Source organism: Dendropsophus ebraccatus, chromosome 6 (assembly GCF_027789765.1).
Source record: "Dendropsophus ebraccatus isolate aDenEbr1 chromosome 6, aDenEbr1.pat, whole genome shotgun sequence".
Classification (NCBI taxonomy): Eukaryota; Metazoa; Chordata; class Amphibia; order Anura; family Hylidae; genus Dendropsophus; species Dendropsophus ebraccatus.
In genome coordinates, this window is record NC_091459.1 from 147,458,478 (window position 1) to 147,481,547 (window position 23,070).

The 23,070-nt window shown below is 46.4% G+C and overlaps 1 protein-coding gene across 1 annotated transcript in view; it reads right to left on the minus strand.

Moving 5' to 3' along the window:
* Nucleotides 1–3,567: 3,567 nt before the first annotated feature.
* LOC138795338 (vomeronasal type-2 receptor 26-like) overlaps nucleotides 3,568–23,070 on the minus strand; it is a 38,084-nt gene continuing 18,581 nt past the window's right edge. The window contains exons 6-9 of the mRNA XM_069974327.1: nucleotides 12,504–12,627; nucleotides 9,030–9,905; nucleotides 4,149–4,223; nucleotides 3,568–3,731 (exon numbers count right to left, since the gene is read on the minus strand). Coding sequence (XP_069830428.1) covers nucleotides 3,568–3,731; nucleotides 4,149–4,223; nucleotides 9,030–9,905; nucleotides 12,504–12,627 — 1,239 coding nt within the window. The remainder of the gene's footprint in view (nucleotides 3,732–4,148; nucleotides 4,224–9,029; nucleotides 9,906–12,503; nucleotides 12,628–23,070) is intronic.

Here is a 23,070-nt window from a genome sequence, read left to right on the forward strand (position 1 = left end):
CTATGTATACTGCCTGCTGTATCTAATCCTGTCATGTGTGAGGGAGGTATCTATGTATACTGCCTGCTGTATCTAATCCTGTCATGTGTGAGGGAGGTATCTATGTATACTGCCTGCTGTATCTAATCCTGTCATGTGTGAGGGAGGTATCTATGTATACTGCCTGCTGTATCTAATCCTGTCATGTGTGAGGGAGGTATCTATGTATACTGCCTGCTGTATCTAATCCTGTCATGTGTGAGGGAGGTATCTATGTATACTGCCTGTATCTGATCCTGGCATGTGTGTGTGAGGGAGGTATCTATGTATACTGCCTGTATCTAATCCTGTCATGTGTGAGGGAGGTATCTATGTATACTGCCTGCTGTATCTAATCCTGTCATGTGTGAGGGAGGTATCTATGTATACTGCCTGTATCTAATCCTGTCATGTGTGAGGGAGGTATCTATGTATACTGCCTGCTGTATCTAATCCTGTCATGTGTGAGGGAGGTATCTATGTATACTGCCTGCTGTATCTAATCCTGACGTGTGTGAGGGAGGTATCTATGTATACTGCCTGTATCTAATCCTGTCATGTGTGAGGGAGGTATCTATGTATACTGCCTGCTGTATCTAATCCTATCATGTGTGTGTGAGGGAGGTATCTATGTATACTGCCTGTATCTAATCCTGTCATGTGTGAGGGAGGTATCTATGTATACTGCCTGTATCTAATCCTGACGTGTGTGAGGGAGGGAGGTATCTATGTATACTGCCTGTATCTAATCCTATCATGTGTGAGGGAGGTATCTATGTATACTGCCTGTATCTAATCCTGTCATGTGTGAGGGAGGTATCTATGTATACTGCCTGCTGTATCTAATCCTGTCATGTGTGAGGGAGGTATCTATGTATACTGCCTGCTGTATCTAATCCTGTCATGTGTGAGGGAGGTATCTATGTATACTGCCTGTATCTAATCCTGTCATGTGTGAGGGAGGTATCTATGTATACTGCCTGCTGTATCTAATCCTGTCATGTGTGAGGGAGGTATCTATGTATACTGCCTGCTCTGCCATCATATCTAATCCTATCAGTTGTGATACTGGCTGCTGTGCCACTGTATCTAATCCTATTAGGTGTGATACTGTCTATTGTATCTAATCCTATCAAGTGGGATACTGTCTATTGTATCTAATCCTATTAGGTGTGATACTGCCTGCTGTGCCACTGTATCTAATCCTATCAGGTGTGATACTGCCTGCTGTACCATCATATCTAATCTTATCAAGTGTGATACTGTCTGCTGTGCCACTGAATCTAATCCTATCATGTGTGATACTGTCTGCTGTGCCACTGTATCTAATCCTATCAGGTGTGATACTGTCTGCTGTGCCACTGTATCTAATCCTATCGTGTGATACTGTCTGCTGTGCCACTGTATCTAATCCTATCAGGTGTGATACTGTCTGCTGTGCCACTGTATCTAATCCTATCATGTGTGATACTGTCTGCTGTGCCACTGTATCTAATCCTATCAGGTGTGATACTGATCAGATATGGCGCACGTGTCCCTTATCAGTCACATTTCTATCTGTCCCAGCGCTACAATATCTGCTGCCATCTGGTGGTCACCTCTCATAACTACAATATAAACCTTTATAAATCTGATACATTAGGTTTTTGCTGCCATCTGGTGGTCACCTCTCATAACTACAATATAAACCATTATAAATCTTATACATTAGGTTTTTGCTGCCATCTGGTGGTCACCTCTCATAACTACAATATAAACCATTATAAATCTTATACATTAGGTTTTTGCTGCCATCTGGTGGTCACCTCTCATAACTACAATATAAACCTTTATAAATCTGATAATTAGGTTTTTGCTGCCATCTGGTGGTCACCTCTCATAACTACAATATAAACCTTTATAAATCTGATACATTAGGTTTTTGCTGCCATCTGGTGGTCACCTCTCATAACTACAATATAAACCTTCATAAAGTCCACTGCACCAGGACTCTGCTGCCATCTGGTGGTCATTGTATATAACTACAATACAAACCTTTATGAATCCGTACCTGCACTATTTACCCAGCTGGTGAACATTTTACTTTATATCTTTGTAGACCTGAGTAATAGATCATCAGCACCAAGACCATGTGGAGGCAAGAACAGGGAAATCGTAAAGAAACTGATATCCTACTATAATGCCGAGAAACGTACCTGACTGTGTTCCTGATCTCGGCTTGCCTTACAGTACCCTCTCTGCTTTCTGATTCTGTTTTGTGCACTGTGGCGTGTTTTCCGGTTTTCCCTTTGTGTTCTGATTTGTGGCCGGACAATAGTATAGTATTTCTCACTCCCTGACTATTCTACCATCTTACGACCCCAGCACTTAGCAGCCCAGTTGGGGTCTGCCATTTAGAGCAGCCTGTCAGGTGGGCTAAGGTATAGCTGGGGCTCACTGTGCCCCTTGACGTGACCTACATTAATATTCCCAGAATAAGAATCCCCTGGTCTTATTTAGCAGTGCGGGGTCCGGAGTTTAATACTGACAATCCAGAGCCAGGAAGAAGCCGTGTCCAGGTTGTCAGCCATAGTATTTCTAATGCTGTGTATGAGAAGAGGTCAGCAGCAGGTGTGTATGGGATCTAGACTTAGGACTAGGCTCGATATCGAAGGTTGTTACTCTGAAGATACAGGCTTTACTGGCTCCTCCTGATGAATAAGATTACTTAGAAGACACGGTTTGGGGCAATTCCCTGTAGGTTTGTGGCATAGACGTCACGTAGCGCTGGCTCCAGCCAGAGGCTCAATAGGAGTCCAGTAAATGCAGAGGAGCAATAACTTACATACAGTGCTCAAGTACTTAGTGCAAAAATAGTCAGTAATAGAATCCCAACAGGTAAATCAGGTGAATTGATAGAAGAAGTAAGGTAACAGGTGTCAGGGACCGGGTAGGAGGGACCTTGCCAAATGTACTATGTGCTCTGCTGGGATGTGGTGAAGTGTCTGTGTAGTGTTTGAAGAAATCCTCATACTCACGTATGGATGAGTCCAGTTATCTCACCAAACCGCCTTCTATCCCGCAGTGTCGGGTGAGCCGTCCTCTGGGGTAGTACGAGTCCCAGGTCTCTGCTCTGGGTGGAGCTGGCTTGTAGTGTCCTTCCTACAAAGCTGAGCATCTGTCAGTAGAGAGCGGCTTTCTGGCACTGTGCTCTACTGCAGGACCAGTCTTGAGTTATCTGTCCCTTTCTCTAAGGTGGTTGACTGTCTTGTTTTAGCGCTGAAGTCCATGGTGTAGGCAAGGGGGGGGGAGACTCCCTTGTCTCTGGTTTGCCTAGCTGCCTGGCCTGTAGCCAGGAACTAACTAACAACGAAAGGGAAGTAGTTACTGTAAAAGGGCAGTGTATGTGTAGCTAGACCTTGTGTTAGCTGTAGCTGTGCCATTAGAGTGTGACATCTAGTGGTTGGAGTAAGGAACAGCAGCCTCCTATCCTATGACACTAGAGTGAGACACTTTTACCAAAGTGTGAGAAGACAAAACACTACACTATTAGGATCGCCTTATCTGCTGCTAGGTTCCCTCAATAGAGAAGACCTCCATGGTCACCATGTATTTCCACTTGGTGCTGAGATAGGCCGGGATGAAGGAGATCCACACACTGCAGAAGACCAGCATGCTGAAAGTGATGTACTGAGCCTCATTGAAGGTGTCTGCGAGCTTCCTGGCTAACAATGCTGCAAGAAATCCCTCATTTCATTGGAGGATTATCTTCCCCGCTTTGATCTTCATATTATAATGTAGGATTGGTGGAGAGAATAACAACTAAAACACAGAGATCCTAACCCCAACGGCTAGAGAAGAGGGTCATTAGTCTCGTGTCAGGTTTGGTGGCTTTGTAGGCCAAGACCATGGTTAATATTTTGACCTAAACAGGAGACAGGACATCTCTGAGGGACGTCCGATGACTAAGAGGGGACAGAGGAAGGATAAGAGGAGCGAGAGGAGGAATATAAAGCTGAGGGGCTAGTTATTGGCTTTCACAATGGCCGTGTCCTTGTATGTGATGAATATCTCCAATATAAGAGAAGACAGAGGAGCACAGCCATAACAACAAGTGATGACCTCAGGCGTCCTCATAGGACAGGAACTACCTTCTTCTGGAGATACAGACGTCTCATCACTCATTCCACCATTGATCCTCAGAACACTTGGACACCTTTTCATATCTGCGCAGAAGCGTATAGGACAAATGACATGTTTCTATCAACTCCACCCAGGATTCTTGTATATTCTGGTGACACTTTTTATGGGGCAATTGGCCCTCGATTTATAAGGATTTTCTGCCTTCCTCTATATTAAAGGGGTTGTCCAGCGAAAAAAAATTATTCACAGAATAACACACATTACAAAGTTATACAACTTTGTAATGTATGTTATGTCTGTGAATGGCCCCCTTCCCCGTGTCCCACCACCCCCACCCGTGTACCCGGAAGTGTGGTGCGCTATACATTACCTGTCGCGTGCCGACCACGGTCTCCGATCGTCAGCAGTGACGTCTTCTTCGGGAGCTTGGCGGATCTTCCCGAGTGCCGGCCGCCCTCTGCAGCGTCATCCGAAGCTCAGCCGCGATTGGCTGAGCACAGTTATGCTCAGCCAATCGCGGCTGAGCTTCGGATGACGCTGCAGAGGGTGGCCGGCACTCGGGAAGATCCGCCAAGCTCCCGAAGAAGACGTCACTGCTGACGATCGGAGACCGTGGACGACACGACATGCGGTGAGTATAATGCACCACACTTCCGGGTCTAGCGTGGGTGGGGGGAAACACGGGGAAGGGGGCCATTCACAGACATAACATACATTACAAAGTTGTATAACTTTGTAATGTGTGTTATTCTGTGAATAATTTTTTTTGCCGGACAACCCCTTTAACCCAATAGGACTATAACTAGGACTTGACTTCCTATCCAAGCAAGACAAAGTACTAGAATAACAGCTGAGGGAAACTTTAGAATTGTCCTTACCTTAATGGAAGACATGAATATTAAAGCGAACGCACCAATTGGCTTACTGAAAAAAAAATGTTCACACTACCTGATCGGCACTGGCGTGTACATCCCGGTCGCGCCATCCATTTTTGAAAGTTTTGCCTGGTTCCCACCATCTGTTCCCACCATTTACACTTCCTCTCAAGGGTTTGGGGGATGGAAAGTTGAACACCTTTCTGGTGTGGACATGGCTGGTGATACTGGTGCTGGTGGTACTCCTGCGATATTGGGAAGACAGGTGGCCCTGTCACAGTGAGAGGGATTAAGAGAGAACAGAAGCAGAGGAGGGAGCAGAGGAAGCCTTTAGATGTTTGCAGGCTTTTCTGGTGTCTGATCCACTGCAGATCAGGCTTTTGTGGTGCACTGTTGTGAGGCTCGACCAGTCACTTGCTAGGTGGTACTGTGTGACGCCACTACTGTGGTGGTTGGTCCGAATATAGCTCAGCCAGATGTTAGGTTGATACCAGTGCCAGTTCGGCACAAAGGTATGGAGGCACACCTGCTTTTATTTTAGTGAGGCTGGCTATACCCTTTTCCCCTGACCTTGTTACCTGGGTTGAGCAGAGTGGCCAAGGTTTCCTGGTTACACATAGACTTCTAGCAACTTTGCTCTATCCATATCAGTTCCTCTTGCTTCAGGACACTGTCCTGCACCTTTAGACCTGTTCTCGGCGTGGGCTGGGATGATCTCTGACTTTGTCCCCTCTGTTAGTGTTTAGCACTGCATAGTGTGTATAAGTGCTGCTTTTAAGAAAAGAGTGTCCATGCATCTTGTGTGTCTGTAGACTAGACTACACTGGACTTGTCCTCTAACAGGGGACCTGCCATAAGCCAGGGCCCAACGTGACTGCTGTAGGGACCGTTCTGGCTTGCGTCCTTTCTGTATGGGAACCGGAGTAAGACTAACTAAGTGAGACTACACTTCCTCTCCTCATATGACAACCTCCTCCAGGGTATGTAATACCTGCTGTCAGTGGGGGAGAAGAAAGTGCAAAAGAAGAAGCAGAATAGAGATAGAGAAGAGAGAAGAGCTCTTATTGGTGCACAAATCACAAACAACAATAACCCCTTGAGTACTACAGCTGTGCAATACATAGGTACAAGACATACATACTAGCAACATCTAGTGGCAAAACTTAGGTACTACTTCATCACCACTTTTACTTAGAGTACAGGCTTTTGTGAGGAGTGTATACACAAGCAACACCCGTGGTGGGACACCACACTTTGCATTTAGGTGCCTTATCCTGCAGGTGGTGCTGAGGTTATTTATATTTACGCTTGAGGCCCTTGTGTCACATTGCGTAAACCACCCAGTGTCCTTAGCACTTTGGCAGTAGAAATGCCAGGCCCCTCTGAACTGGCTTCGGGGTGCTTAATCACTTGGTGTGGTGGGCAATATCAGCTTAGGCACTGGCTCATGAGCACCCCCCCATCATCGTCCACCCACTCCTCTCCACACCCTACAGCAGGAGCAACTAACTCCAGCAACACTTGTATATATGAGTCATAAACCAATGGCCAAACTGGCCCAACACTTGTATTTATTAGCCACACACTGTTGGTCTGAAAAGGGCCTTTAGTTAAATTTTCCTGCCTGTCTGTCCTGCCTAGCAGCAGCTCCCTCTCCCTACACTAAGCAGCAGCAGATTGGTAGTGGGAGCTGTGATTGCTCTGCATTGCCCAGACAAATAATGTTTACTGATTGGCCGCTCAGAAGCCTTTCAACAAACTTTACTAACAGCCCAAACATTGGACCCCAATACGGATTTTGGTGGCATTATCTGTGTTTGAGTCCGAGTACTTGAACACGTTGATTTGGGCATAGACCCAGACTTTACAGTCGGGGTCTGCTCATACCAGTCCTGTGACTCCATCACCTACCCGTCCTGTGACTCCATCCCCAGGGCCGTTTCTAGGTAGTTTGACTACAGGGCGAATCCTGCCAAAAGCGCCCCCTTATAGTAATAATCCCCCCCCCCTGTGCTCTCCCCTATAGTAATAATCCCCCCTGTGCTCCTCCCCACAGTAAAAATACCCCCATGGTTTGTCCACATATAGTATTAATCCCCCCTGTGTAGTCCCCATAGTAATAATCACACCTGTGTAGTCCCTTATAGTAATAAGCTTCCCTGTGCCCCTGTGCTCCCCCATAGTAATAATCCCCCCTGTTCTCCCCCATAGTAATAATCCCCCCTCTTCTCCCCCATAGTAATAATCTCACCTCTTCTCCCCTATAGTAATAACCCCCCTGTGCTCCCCCCATAGTAATAAGCCCCTCCTGTGCTCCCCCATAGTAATAAGCCCCTCCTGTGCTCCCCCATAGTAATAAGCCCCTCCTGTGCTCCCCCCATAGTAATAAGCCCCTCCTGTGCTCCCCCCATAGTAATGGGCAGGGAAGGGATCTGCAGCACCTTCTGCAAGTGTCAGTGGTGTGGCCAAAGGGAGAAGGCTACTGCAAGGGGTGGGGGTCTGCCATCTGGCACAATTTTTATCCGGTCACCACCAGGCTCTCGCCCAAAACTTTTACTGGGGTCACCACCAGCCTCTCTCCCCTAATAATAAGGAGGGCTAGCACCAGTCTCTTGTACATATTTTTTCCTTTATGTATAATGAAGGGTGTATGAGATTCCCTCTTTCCTGTCACTTTTTGGCAGCCATTGCACTTGATGCATTGGCTTGAGGAGTCTACAAGTCTTTCCTTCAAAATTTTAACAGGATGACCTTGTCACACAAATGCAATGACAGTAAGCGTTGGGTGTAGTCTCAGTCCCCCTCGTCTACGGCATCTATGGTGGTTAGAGATGATGGGAAATAAGGTTAGAAATGGGCCAGCTTTTAGGGTTGTAGGAAAATAATTTTTTTCTTTTTGTTTTCTCTACAAGTAAATGTACAGGAATCTATCTTTTTTCCCACTTTAAATTTGACTTTATCTTGAGATGGTGCGCAATATTGTAAGTCTGTAAAAGTAGCGGGAGTCTGTAATGCATTCATACTCCCCTGCTGGGCCAGTTCCATTTCTCTGGTGTTTCCATCACTTTCTGAGATTTTTAGCTCACCAGACATCCTCCCCTCTGCTGAATAGGAAGTCCCTGAAAAAAATGCTTGAGTCTCCCATTGACTTCAATGGGGTTCATTGAGGACTCGAGCATCGGAAAATACTTGACTCGCGCTACGAGTGGTGAGATGGAACACTCTATTTGATCAAATGGTTTGTTAAGAACCTAATTTTTTTAAAAAAAAATCTTTAAAGCTGTTTTTTTTTTATTGCGTATACGATGGGGGGAGTATACATGGTAAGGCCTAGCACTTGCAGGTTGCTGTTGCACTTTTCTGATTTTGTAGGTGACAGTAGAGGTATATATTTATATTTATTGTGTATATCGCACAGTATCTACATTAACCTTTTGGGTGGCTAGGAATGAGCAAATGTACAGTACTAGAGAAGCACTTTGCTAGGCTTCTCAAAAGGCTGCCGCTCCACTCTGAGGGCCTGGAAAAGCTGGGTCCAGACCTGGGAATTTTCTCTCAGTTTCCCTTTGGCTGAATTACCCTACTACTGGAAAGTAGACACCCCCTTCCTATACCTGCTGGAAGCACCTACTTAATAGTGGTTGGGATTACCTACCTACTGGGGCATCTATTTAATGTGGGGACTAACTACCTGCTGGGGCTGCACAGTACTTTAACTTGCTCCTGATGCTGCAACCCACACAACACCACTGCCCCTGCCTATATGCCTGGATACTAAGGTTGCCTTGATTCCATCTGGTTATTGTATCTATGATGGATTCCTCTTCGATTCTCCTGCTAGTCACAAATGGAAAAAATGCCAATTCATAATAAGCAAATATTTTATTAATTTTATATGGTAATAATAACGGTATTGTAGACTTACAGACATATGGGGAGGAGGAAACGGGCCACAATATAACTACCTTTATTTAGTTTCATTTTGATTTTGTTTTCCTACAGAATTTAACTTACATCTTACATTCATTTCTGGTCGCAGTAGGATAATGTAACATTTAGGAATGAAGATACAGCTCAGAAGTCCAGCACTGGATGTCACAATGGCGAAGACCTCCACGGCCACCATGTATTTCCCCTTGGTGCTGAGATAGGCCGGGATGAAGGAGATCCACACACTGCAGAAGACCAGCATGCTGAAGGTGATGTACTGAGCCTCATTGAAGGTGTCTGGGAGGTTCCTGGCTAAAAAAGCTACAATAAAGCTCAATACAGCCAGAAATCCAATGTAACCAATAGCCACATAGAAAGCAATGGCAGATCCCTCATTACATTGTAGGATTATCTTTCCAACTTCAACCCAGGTATTATACTCTGGGAATGGTGGGGAAATGATGAGCCAGAAAACACAGATCAAAAACTCACCAAAAGAAGACAACAACAAAACGTATATTGCAAGATTCTTCCCGAGCCACCTCCTCTGTGTCCGGTCAGGTTTGGTGGCCCTAAAGGCCAAGACCACGGTGACTGTTTTAGCCAAAACTGAGGAAACGGCGACTGTAAAAATGTTCCCAAAAGCCACTTGTCGGAGGAGACAGGACATCTCTGAGGGATGTCCGATAAATAGGAGAGGACAGAGGAAGGATAAGAGGAGAGAGAGGAGGAGTATAAAGCTGAGGGTCTGGTTATTGGCTTTCACGATGGCCGTGTCCTTGTATTTGATGAATATTCCTAATATTGCAGCAGTCAGGAGACAGAATAACAGAGAAAAGACAATGAGGAATAAGCTCAGCGTGTCTCCATGTGACAGGAACTCAGTAGCTCGCTGGACACAGGCCTTCCTGTCCTGGTTTGACCATTCATCTTCTAGACACGTGATACATTTTTCCATATCTGAAAATCAATTATGAAGAATGATATAGGCTGTTTTACCGAACGCTGTTAAAACCAGACCCCCATATCCTTTCCCAGTAGCAATGGATTATCAGTTAATAAATATGGACATATTTTTGACAGTGAATGTAGAAACTCAGCCTTAAAGGACAAGTGCCATGAAAAACTTTTTTCCCAGTAATTGAAGCACATTACAAAGTTATATAACTCTGTAATGTGCTTCAATCATTTATCTACATCCCTTCCCTGTCTTTTCCCCCCTCCACCCCCGACCAGGAAGTGTCCTAACTCACACAGACCTAATGACTGTCGTCACCGTCACCAAGCTCTTCTCTTAGCTCCTTCTCCTGTTACACTAGCCTCCCCCCTCCCCTGCCTTGTCAGGTGACTCAGCTTGCTCAGCTCCCATTGGCTGAACAACTGCAAGCCATCACTTGTCACGTCATGCTTATCTTCCCTCTGACTGACTCCGGCACATAGGCAGCCCCCCCCCTCCCCTCATACCCTCTCTCCTGCTGCCGTGGACTCAGTGAGTGAATGAGTCATGTCACTAGAGAAGATAAGCAATGACAATCGGAGCTGAGCAAGCTGAGTCACCTGACATGGAGGGGGAGGCTGGTGTAACAGGACCTAGACCAGCCCTCCTGCTGATGACTCATCCTCACAAGAAGGAGCTGCCTGGTGACGGTGACGAGAGTCATTAGGTCTGTTTGAGTTAGGACACTTCCTGGTGGGGGGTGGAGGGGGGAAAAGACAGGGAAGGGAGGCAGATTACAGAGTTATATAACTTTGTAATGTGCTTCAATTACTGGGAAAAGTTTTTCATGGCACTTGTCCTTTAATGTCAAACCACTGACAGGGAAAGTGATTAATGTGGATTATCTGGTGACAATGGCATCTGGTAGGTGGAGGCAATCGTTTGGCAGCCATTGACCACTCAGCTCTTTGTGTTACTGTATTTGAGGCAGCAACAATGGTCAAACATATGGATCTGGGCAACTTGGCAAGACTACACTACTCACAAAAAGTTACGGATATATGATGCGTGGGTGAAAATTTGGAAAAACGTTCTCACTCAATAGTAGAAGCAGCAATGGTGATTACTTCATCTCAAACAATTTATAAAAATAAAAGCCAACAACAGTGGTGGATATATTTCAACAAAAAATGTTACGGTCAGGTCATGTGCCCTTGAGCATCAATTACAGCTTGACAATGAAGCATCTTGCTGGTCACAAGTAGCCATATTTTCTTCTTAGGTACGGCATCACACACATCATGAAGTGCGGCCACAAGGTCATTGTGGTTCTGGTGGTACAGAGTTACGAGCCTATACAGGGCGACTCAGGTAATCCTATAAGATTTTTATGGAAAGTGAAGGCCACTCCAGTTAAGGTCTCCCATTCTCCAGCAGCCATTCCCTAATGATGCTGTGACCTTGATCATTACGCCTGTGTTGCAGGGGCACAATGACTGAATTTATGACATTATCCACGTAGTATGGGCCTATCATTGTAGCATTCACACAGTGTAGAGTAGTTCTGTATTGACTAGACACACCTGCCCACCCTGTAACACCACCACTACCAAAGGCTCGTCTGGTGAGAAAGTGGCTGATGCATAGTGCTCTCCTTGACATCTCCAACACTGTTGGCGGCCATCATTTCTGCTCAAAGTGAATCAACAGCACTGAGGTCCACTGATCGCTCATCCAGCGTAGATGCGCCCTGGGTGGTGGGGGTGTCACAGTGTGGGCAGGTGTGTCTAGTTAGTAAAATAAGTCGACTGGGATGTTGTTGGTATGGTGTAATTGATGGTCACGGGCACATTACAAGTTATTGAGACATTGACATTTTTTGTTGGGGTATACCCACCACTGTTGCTGGCTTCTAATAAATACTTTTGCTTCTACGTAAATGTCCTAATTGCACGAGGAAATGTCCGTTTTATTTCGGATTGGTTTACGTCCTTGTAGTCTACTGATTGTGTTAATAGCCCAATAGACATCAATGTGCACTAATTGGAGTACGGAAATACGGATCAGTAGATTATGCGACGTGTGAATAAGGTCTTACAGTCACTTGGGATAGGCGTCAGTAAAAGGTATAGTCATCATATTGAAGAGCCAACTTTCGGGTGACGGTAAATGTACTTATCTTTTGATTTTTTTTCCCCCATTTGAATGGAAACTCAGCTATGTACAAGGTAGATAGGTGGTAGGAAGGTCTGACAAGCCAGGGCTCCATACTGGAAGCCGAGCTCTCTACATCAATCATGTGGTTTGGGCAGGAGGAGGGGGAGGAGGCGTGCTGCTATGACTCTGCTCCGCCTCTATGGCACTTACATTAATCACCTGTACAAATACCCAATTGAAAAAGTAAAGGTATGGTGTGTTATGTCCGGGTCTAGGGCTCCATCCCTTGTACAAGACTGATTGATTCCCTTTAAAGGGTCATTGTACATTTTTGGCATTTGTTTTTGTTTACTCTCCTCATCATCATTTACTGTAAATGAGATGTTTATATCCACATACAGAATTAAAAAATATTTTTCAATTCATTGCTGTTACTTTGTAGTGATTCATTGCATGTTACTAACCAGTGGTGTTAGAGATCTGACCCTCGGGGCAGGGGACGCAGGTGTAGCAGCATTTCTGGTGTCCTTTTATAGGAATCCGATGGTATCCAAGGAGGCATCTCTTACTGCAAGTAGACTGGGGAGTCTGGAAACATACATCATACAATATATAAGGAAGGCATGGATGTAGCAGAGCACTAGATGTACAGAAGACACAGATATCACATCCGCCTGCTACATTGCATGGTGCTCTAGGTAATCGGCATAGCATGTTACTGATTTAGTAATATCAGTCTTTTCTTTATACTTGACTAGAGATGAGCGAGTAGCACTCGATTGAATACTTGGCTACTTGATAAACTCATTATCAATCAAGCATCCGACCAAATACCCAGAAAAAATTCTATTCCCCTCCCACCTTCCCTGGCGTCTTTTTTGGACCAATAAGTATGTAGGGGGGGGGGGGGGGGGGGGGGGGTTGCGGGCGACTAGGAGCACGCTGGCATCGCAAGGACACTGTCTACATTCATTGGCTGGCTTACTCATGCGACCTCCGGGGTATAAGAACTTGGGATTTCTTGCTCTTTGTCAGAAGCCATCTTGCACCTAGATAGGAAGAGTTTGTGTGGAGCAGAGAGAGTTATGTTGTAGCAGATTTTAGCCAAGAGGGACCCCCAAAAGCTCTTTTTAGGGCAATAACTATATACAAGACAGGAAGCTGAATATACATGCTACAAGCTGTAGGCAGGAAAGACTAGTAAAGCCGTTATTAGGGCTACAAAGCTTCTTATAAACAGTCGCAATAGGCCGGTTTGCTGTGCGACATATTGAAGGGAAAAAAAAATCCTATATTGTCATGTATTGCTGTTGCGCTCTGCGATAGAATCCTAAAAAAAAAAAAAACGCACAGAGATGTATCATTACTTTGTGTACAGTTTAAAATTTTTGAAATGCGGAAGGCTAACACAAAGGGATGAGGATGAGGGCATGGAAATGCTGGTGGTGGCCCAAGCTGCGGTGGCAGCCAGCATTGCGCTCATCCAGCATCCCTGGCTCCATCGGACATTTAAGCAGCAGGCAGGGTACACCCCTCCTGAGGACTGAGCAGCAGGAACAGTAGGTAAAATGGATAGCAGATAACGCTTCCAGTAAATTCTCCACCACCAAGTCATCCACACAGTCCAGTCTCATTGCTCGACAAGAGTTTGGACTGTAGGAAACTCACTCGGATCCTCCTTCCTTCCAACCTGCTCAATGTTACCAACAGAGTCATGCCACCCTTGCTCACCCCCAGGAGCTCTTTTCAAGGAGGAGGAGCAGAGTGAGGAAGTGGAAGAGGAAGTGCTGGACAATGTAGTGACAAGCCTGGCCTGCAGGGCCACTGCTGCGCTTTGCACAGTAACTATGAGCGCCATTGGCTCCCTCCCTGTCAGTCACTCTTGTGGCCTCTTGTGACTGCTGCAGTGCAGCCACAATAGGGGAAGAGAAGAGGAGATGCCCGGACCCAGGTGAGTACAAGTGTTTTTTTTTTAAATGTTATATACTATATGGGAGGGGGAGCACACAGCAGGGCTCTATATAACTGGGGAAGCACACAGCGGGGTCTTTATAACCAGGGGGAGCACACAGCAGGGTCTATATAACCGGGGGGGAGCACACAGCAGGGATTTATACACACTGGGGTCTATTTACTACTGGGGCAGCACACAAGGAGTATCTAATACTGGGGCAGCCCACAAGGGGTATATACTACTGGAGGAAGCACACAAGGGGTATGGAAGCACACAAGGGATATATACTACTGGGGACAGTACAATGGGGTCTATATACTACTGGGGCACCACAATGGGGTCTATATACTACTGGGGCAGCACACAGGTCTATATACTACTGGGGCAGCACAATAGGGTCTGTATACTACTAGGGGAAGCTCACAAAGGGTATATACTACTAGGGGCAGCACATAGCAGTCTCTACTACTGGGGGCAGAAAATAGTGGTCTCTACTACTGAGGGCAGCACACAGCGGTCTATACTACATTGGGGCTGCACACAGGGGTCTGATACTATGTGGGGACTGCACAGAGGTGCCTATATTATAAAGGGACCTAGTTTTTATACTACTGGGGCACAGAGCATAACTAATTATTAAATGGGGGCACAGGGACACCCTAAAACTATGGGGACACAGAGGGGTGTAACTACTATATAGGGGTACAGGGGACCTAACTACTGTATGTGTTGGAGCCTAATATTTTTCTCTGGCAGATTCTGGAGAGAGGATACAGAGCCAGGGAAAGACTTCAAAGTGGCCCATGCAGGATGGAGAGAGAGAAAGAAAAAATGACAGACTCTGATCAGAGAAGACGCAACCTGTGAGTCACTGGATGTAACTTTACTCTGCTAAACTGTTGTAGCGATAGTGGTCATGGTGTGACGATATTATGTAATGGTATCAGTGGTGATATATTTCTGTTTTGTTCAGAGCAGTTTTGAGGCAATATGTGGTGGTAATAGTGTTACAAGATAACTACCATATATATTGGGGCTCTTAATACAGTGTGGGCGCCAAAAAGGGAGGGGAGGCCCACTCTTGAGGACTTCGCACCGGGCCCACCTGTGTATTAAAACAGCCCTGCCGACCTGACCAGGGGTAATGTCCGCAATGAAAGCGGTGGAGATGTTGAGGCCTGCGCAGCACTGCAAGAGGGATAGCCAGAGGCAGAGGACACTTGGATAAGAGAAGGCAGAGCCAGCAGGGCCAAAGCTCTTCCCCGTAGCAGCCAGTTGTGCAAAGCTCCCCATTGAGGGCACGTTCTCTTTTGGTGTGGAGATTTTTTAACACGTGCGTGGATGACCAACTGAGCGCAGTTTTCACACTGCCATTCCAAATTGAGTAGGGGCTCTGAGAAGAGCAACCTGACCACCACAGGCATGCAGTGTCACTTGAAAGCCAAGCACTGGGTTGAGTGGGAGAGAGAGCAACTGCAGCACAACCTGTACCCTGCGTTGTCGGCACTGCCTCTTCCCCTGTTTTGTGTGCTGGCATTGCAGGCCAGACCACCAGCCAGGACACCTCCACATTTGCTTCTGCTTCAGCCACTTTGGGGCCTTTTCCTTCCGTCTCCCCTTTGCCTGCATCCGCCCCTTCGCCTTCATAATCATCTGCCTCATCCCATCAGTTGTCAATTTCCCAGGCATTCGATCACCTCAAGCTCTCACCTCAAGGGTCTAAATAATTTTTGTAAGGCTCACCTCAATGGCCTAAATGGTTTTGTAGGGCTCACCTCAAGGGCCTAAAAATAAATTTTTGTAGGGCTCCCTATAAGGGCCTAAATACTTTTTGTAGGGCTCACCTCTAGGGCCTAAATACTTTTTGTAGGGCTCACTTCATGGGCCTAAATACTTTTCGTAGGGTTCACCTCAAGGGCCTAAATAATTTTTGGAGGGCTCACCTCAGGGGCTTAAATAATTTTTGTAGGTCTCACCTCAAGGGCCTAGATAATTTTTGTAGGGTTTACCTCAAGGGCCTAAAAATAAATGTTTGTAGGGCTCTCCCTAATGGCCTTAAAATAAATTTTTGGAGGCTCACCTCAAGGGCCTAAAGTGTTGCAGGACAGTTTATGGCAATATGCACCAGGTTGTCCAAAAATTAACCTCTCTTTTGTATTGCCTGCTGACTTACTTCAAAGTTTTTAAATTCCATGTATGACAAGTTGTGGCAGGACAATTTATGGCGCAATGCGCTAGGTTGTCCAAAAATTAACCTCTCATATATTGCCTGCTGCCTTACGTCAAAGTTTTTAATTGTGCTGTTTACGCCAGAGCTGTAAAAATATCTTCTGTAATTAAAAATTGTCACAAGACACTTTATAATGCTCTGCGCCAGGTTGGAAAAAAAATAAAGCCTCTGTTACTTAAGGCCTGCTGCCATACGCCAAAGTTTAGGGGACGCTACATCTCCCTGACTGCACACTGGATGACCGCTCTGGAGACGGGGACTGGGTCGCACCCTGGGATGGCCTACCTGCTACCCCCGCCCAAGATTGCAAGCACTGGTTCTGTCAGGGTATCCGCAACCTCTCCTCCTCCTTCTACTTCTCATTTGCCGTAACGTCGCACTCAGCCACTAGCTTTTGATAATTTTCTTGCCTTCTGCCTTCCTTACTAATTGTAGCTGTTTCGAAAGCAGAATCAGGCATGTTTTTTCATCTTGAATGTGAAATTCAGTCCTATTAAAGTAAAATTTAATTTTTTATTTTTTAATTGAAAGCGCCTCAAAAATGGCTATAATGGCTCTTCAAATCTCACGACATAAGTGAAGAAATCTGAGAGGGAAAATCCAATGTTGGAGCTTAGCCTCAATATCAGTGTTGTAGAGAACGGTGAGAGGCTGACCCGAGCCGCTAAAGTGCAGAAATGCCCTGTATTCTCACAAGCTCGCTACACCGTCAAGTCTTTTGAGAAGTAACATAAAATTAATTCTTGAGAAAGGCCTTAAGGTCAGAGACTATGAACTGATGAAGAAAAACTTGTCTTACACAAGAAACTTTGTCTTTGGTATCCAGGGGCACACCCATCTGGAAATTAAAGTGCCACTGTCGTGAAATTTTTTTTTGCAGAAATCAATAGTCCAGGCGATTTTAAGAAACGTTGTAATTGGGTTTATTATCCGAAAAATGCATTTTTATCATGAAAAAGCAGTTTGAAGCTCTCCCCCCTGTCTTCATTGTTCTCTATGGAGAGAGCTAAAGAAAAGACCAAAACAGGACAACAAAGAGTTAATCTACAAATCCCTCACGGGATATCTCCTGTAATTGGAGCTCAGACAGGTCAGTGGTGACTGTCACCCAGCTCTGTGCCTGTAATCCTCTGTTATCTGCTTTCTGCTGCCGGCTAGCTCCCTCCTTCCTCCTCCCCCCTCCCCTCTCTATAGAGCAGACAGGGGACGACTCCTGCAACAAGTCACAATTTTCAGATTTTTCAGAGTGGATGAAAAAGAGGAAGGAGGGGGGACCTGGGAAAAGGCTTTTTACATGCAGATAATGGCAGATTTGGCTAATAAACCCAATTACAAAGTTTCTTAAAATCGCCTGGACTATTGATTTCTGCAAAAAAAAAAAAAAAAAAATACGACAGTGACTCTTTAAATATAACCCCAGCATAGGAATTTATGGGCTGTTTTTCTATGTGCTTCTTGGGCGACCTCGATTCAATATTGCTGAGAAGCGCAAAGCTGCCACTCTGGGTAGGTTCACACTGAGGAATAGGTGAGGAATTGAAGAGGAATCCGCTCTTATTTCAGCTTGAAATTCCTCCCGTAAAATATGTACAGAGCAATGTCCCATAGTGTTTAATGGGATTTGGCTCTTGTTCACACTGCAGAATTTCCGAGCAGAATTTTGATCCTCTGAACTGCTTTCTGCCCAAAGAATTAACGTCAATTCTTTGGGCGGATTCTACTAGAGGAATCCTATAGAAGTCAATGGGGGCTTAAATTTTGCTTGCATTCTGCTTGAATTCCGCTTGCATCCTGCTGGAATTCTGCTCCTATTCTGCCAGAGCTGAATAGATGAGGAATTTCAAGCAGAAAACTCCTCTACAGGGGTGGGTTCACACTACGGAATCCGCGCAGATAAATTCCGTTGGATTCCGTTGCTAGTACGCAGTCACGGCCACGTGCCTTTACGCCGGCTCCATAGACACCATTCTATGGGCAGGCCGATTCCGCTATCCGCCGAAAGAATCGACATGTCAATTCTTTTAGCAGAATATGGAATCCACCCGTGTATAGAATGGTGTCTATGGCATGGGCAGAGAGGGACGCGGCTGCGAGCGGGTTTGTACTGCACCGCTCGGATATTATTGACTCTGAATTCCCGCCTATTGTCTGTTGGTCTTGTTCTGTTCTTTTTTGCACCTCGTTAAGAACAGGTTACTAATGCCAGAAGTCTAGCCAGCAAGATGGGGGAGCTGGAGGCTGTAAAAGATGCAATAGTGGGGGATGATTGTGATGATGTGGAAGCATTGTGGGTAGAACTACAGAAGGAGGTAAAGAGTGAAAAAATTATTCTTGGTGTAATCTATAGACCCCCCAACATTACTGAGGAGGTAGATGGTCAGTTGAATAGACAAATAGGGCGGGCTGCCCGGGAGGGGACAGTAGTGGTAATGGGGGACCTCAACTACCCAGATATAGATTGGGGTCACGGTTCAGCTAAAACCACAAAGGGGAGGGAATTTCTTACCCTCCTGCGGGATAATTTTCTGGGCCAGTTACTGGAGGAGCCAACTAGAAGTGATGCCTTGTTGGATCTGGTTATTTCTAACAACGCTGAGCTGGTTGGGGAGGTCACTGTCCATGAACACCTGGGGAATAGTGACCACAATATAGGGACTTTTAGCTTAAAGTGTAGAAAAGAAAAACATGTTGGGAGGGCAAAAACTCATAATTTTAAAAGGGCCAATTTTCCTGGGTTAAGGGCAGAACTTCAGGGCAATAGACTGGGAGCGGCTGCTGTCACATACGGATACAGCTAATAAATGGGAAATCTTCAAATCCACATTAACCCCTTAACGACCGCGGGCGTATATTTACGCCCTGCGGTTGTTAAGGACGTTCAGAGCGGGGCCGCGCTCTGAACCGCGGCGGTCCCGGGTGCCGCTTGTAGCCTGGGACCGCCGTGCCCGCTAATACAGTAATCGGATGCAGCTGTCACAGTTGACAGCTGCATCCGATTACCGTTTGCAGCGTCATCCCTGGTGTCTAGTGGGGAGATCGCTCCTCCGGGATAACGTTTCTGAAGCTGGCCGGGGACCGCTCCAAGATGGCGCCGTCCCCGGCTCGGCACTAGTTTACTTCCGGCTGCAGCAGCCGAAAGCAAACGAGTGCTGATCTCATGGATCTCTGCAGCATATCTATGCTGCAGAGATCTCTATGAGAGATCAGAGCACTTATACTAGAAGTCCCAGAGGGGGGGCTTCTAGTATAAGTGTAAGAGTAAAAAAAAAAGTGTTCTTATTAATAAAAAGCCCCCTCCCCTAAGTCAGAATCACCCCCCTTTTCCCAGGTTATTAATAAAAGTAAATAAATAAATAAACAAACATGTTTGGTATCGCCGCGTGCGTAATCGCCCGAACTATTAATTAATCACATTCCTGATCTCGCACGGTAAACGGCGTCAGCGCAAAAAAATCCCAAAGTGCAAAATTGCGCATTTTTGGTTGCATCAAATCCAGAAAAATTTTAATAAAAAGCGATCAAAAAGTCATATATGCGCAATCAAGGTACCGATAGAAAGAACACATCATGGCGCAAAAAATGACACCTCACACAGCCCCATAGACCAAAGAATAAAAGCGCTATAAGCCTGGGAATGGAGCGATTTTAACCCCTTAACGACATCGGGCGCACCTATACGCCCCCGCAGGGTGGGCTTTAACGCAAACGGGCGTATAGGTACGCCCGATGTTTCCCCGATCGCTGTGTGTTCACACACAGCGGTCGGGGAAGATGGCCTGCTATAATGTATAGCAGGCCATCTCTGCTCGTCGGCACGGGGGGGGGGGTGATTAACCCCTTCCGTGCCGACGATCGCTGCTATATGCTGATCAATACAGATCAGCATATAGCAGCTGAAAACAGCTTTCCGGGTCATCGGTGACCCGGTGGCCCGGAAAGCAATGGCGATTGGTGCTGTCCGAGACAGCACCAATCGCCATAAGTGTCCCCACCAAAGATGGCGCCGATGCCACCCCCACGATCGCCGTGATAGGCCGGCCAGTACCGGCCGGCCCATCACGGCGATCATACTGTAAAAAACAGTATTGCCGAGTTCTGCACCCCCCAGCTAGGTAGCTGAGAGGTGCAGAACAGGTGTGTGTGGTGCAGGTGTACCATACTCACCTGATCTGGCCGTCCGGAGCGAAGATCTGCGGTCCGCGCCGTCCTTGCGTCTTCTTCGCGTCGCTTCCGGGTTCGTTCGTCCAGCGTCGGAAACACTCGGGTCTTCGTTTTCGGCGGGCCTCGGTAATCTCCGGCAATCTTCTCTCTACTGCCCCCTAGCGGCTGATTAGTGAATATCATTCACTGATCAGTTGCTTTGGGTTAAAAAGATTTTTTATTTTTTTTTTCCCCCAATTTTTTTTTTTTTTACTTTTTTTGCGCCCTAACGCCGCTGAGTACTGATCAGCATCGCACGTAAGTGCGCCACTGATCAGCAACTCCTCCTTTTTGGCGTAGGAGCATTTTTTCCCCCCTATATCCTACCGCCACTGTCTGCTGATAAGTGCCGCATGTAAGTGCGGCATTTATCAGCAGCTCCTTTCTTGGCGTAGGGATATTATTTTCTTACTGTCAAAAAAACGTAAAAAACACTACATTACACTACACTACATGAAATAAAGTTTTACAATAAACATTTACATACCCCATATACTAGTCCCCGTATAAAGATGGCCCCCAGGGTGTTTTCGGCGTCGGACGCATATGCTATTATTGCCTCCAACACCGAAACAGCCAGTGAGAATGAATGGGGGGGATCCTTCTTTCCTCCATTCATCCTCATCATCATCATCATCAAGTGACGTGTCTGGGGGTAGCGTAGCTTATGCTGCCCCCCAGACACGTCTTTTCCGCCAGTACCGTCCCAATAAGAGATCACGGTATGGCGTGAAATTCTACACACTCTGTGACAGTACCTCAGGGTACACTTACAGATTTAGGGTACGTGCACACTGCGGAATGGCGAAGGATAACCCTTTGTGCATTCCGCAGCTGGCACCCGCCGGCGGACTGATGCAGGCGCGCGTCTCCGCCCGTGTCATAGACTCTATTCTATGCACGGGCGGATTCCGTTGTCCGTCCAAAGAATGAACACGTTCATTCTTTGGACAGAGGGCGGAATCCGCCCGTGCATAGAATGGAGTGTGACACGAGCGGAGACGCGCGCCTGCATCAGTCCGCCGGCGGGTGCCAGCTGCGGAATGCACAAAGGGTTATCCTTCGCCATTCCGCAGTGTACATGTACCATTACAGTGTATGAAGGAAGGGACACCCAAATCCAGCCCCCAGATGCCCCCTCCCCCCCATCCTCGGAGTTAGTGGGGAGATCGTCCGGGAACTGATCTTCCCACTGCTGGATAAAGGTCACCACGTGTACGGGGATAACATTTATACCAGCACCCCCTCTTCTGGTCCCTCGCTGCCCGAGCTACTGTAGCTTGCGGCACAATCCAAAAATATCAGAAGCCGTAATAAAGCCCTAATATTTAGCAGCCATGGAGCGGACCCAGCGCTTCTGGATATGAAGGACCCCGTACCGCACCAGGACAACATTTTCCAGTTGACGTCCCCCACACTGGAAAACAGGAGACCCCAGAAGAAGTGCAGAGTGTGGGGTAACAGGGGGATCAGGAAGGACACCATTTACCAGTGTGACACCTGTCCTGATCACCCCGGCCTCTGCATACTGGATCGCTCCAAGGCGCACTACACGTCACTGGGGTTCTACATTATCTAAATTCTGTCCCTTATTCCTATTTCAGGGGTCACGTTGGTCCAGGGATTATTCTGATCGCCATTATGGAGTCGGGAAGGAATTTCTCCCCTGTGATGAGGCTACTGTCGTCTGCCTCACGAGGGGTTTTTGCCTTCCTCTGGATCAACACAGGTTGAATTTGATGGACACCTGTCATTTCCAACTTTATAAACTAATAATTGGCCTAATACCCCCAAATAAATTAGAATTGTCCCTTTTCCCCAGCTAAGTAGGTATGGCTGCCATTCCCATTAGAGGATGCCATGATGCAATTACAAAGCCTCTGTGCGGCCAGGACAGTAGAAACCCCCCACAAGTGACCCCATTCTGGAAACTACACCCCATAAGGAATCTAACAAGGGGGGCAGCGGGGATATGGCCCCCTGGTGACGGCCACATTTGGGACGTGAAAATGAAAAAAATTGTATTTTTTATTTTCTCGGCACATGTTCTACGTAAGTGCCCATCACCAGTGGGGTCCATATGCTCACTGCACCCCTTGTTGGATTCCTTATGGGGTGTAGTTTCCATAATGGGGTCACTTGTGGGGGGTTTCTACTGTTCTGGCAGCACAGGAGCTTTGTAAATGCGACATGGCCTCCATCCTCCATACCAGCCTCTAAATGGCGCTCTGTCCCTTTGGTGGCTTGCCCTGTGCCAATATGGCACATTATGTCCACATGTGGGGTATTTTCGTACTCAGGGGAAATTACCCTACACGTTTTGTGTTCACTTTTTCTTTTTTAACCCCTTGTGGAAAAGGAAAAAAATCAAGGCTAGACCAACATTTAGTGTAAAAAATGTTTAATTTTTACACTAAATCATTGATCTTGTCTTGATTTTTTCATTTTCACAAGGGGTTAAAAGATAAACAAAAACACTAAATGTGTAGCGCAATTTCCCCTGAGTATGGAAATACCCGACATGTGGACATAAAGCGCCATGTGGGTGCAGGGTAAGCCTCCAAAGGGAAGGAGCGCCATTTGGTTTTTGAAGGCTGGATTTGGCTGGAATGGATTCCAAGGGCATTGTTGCATTTAAAAGGCCCCT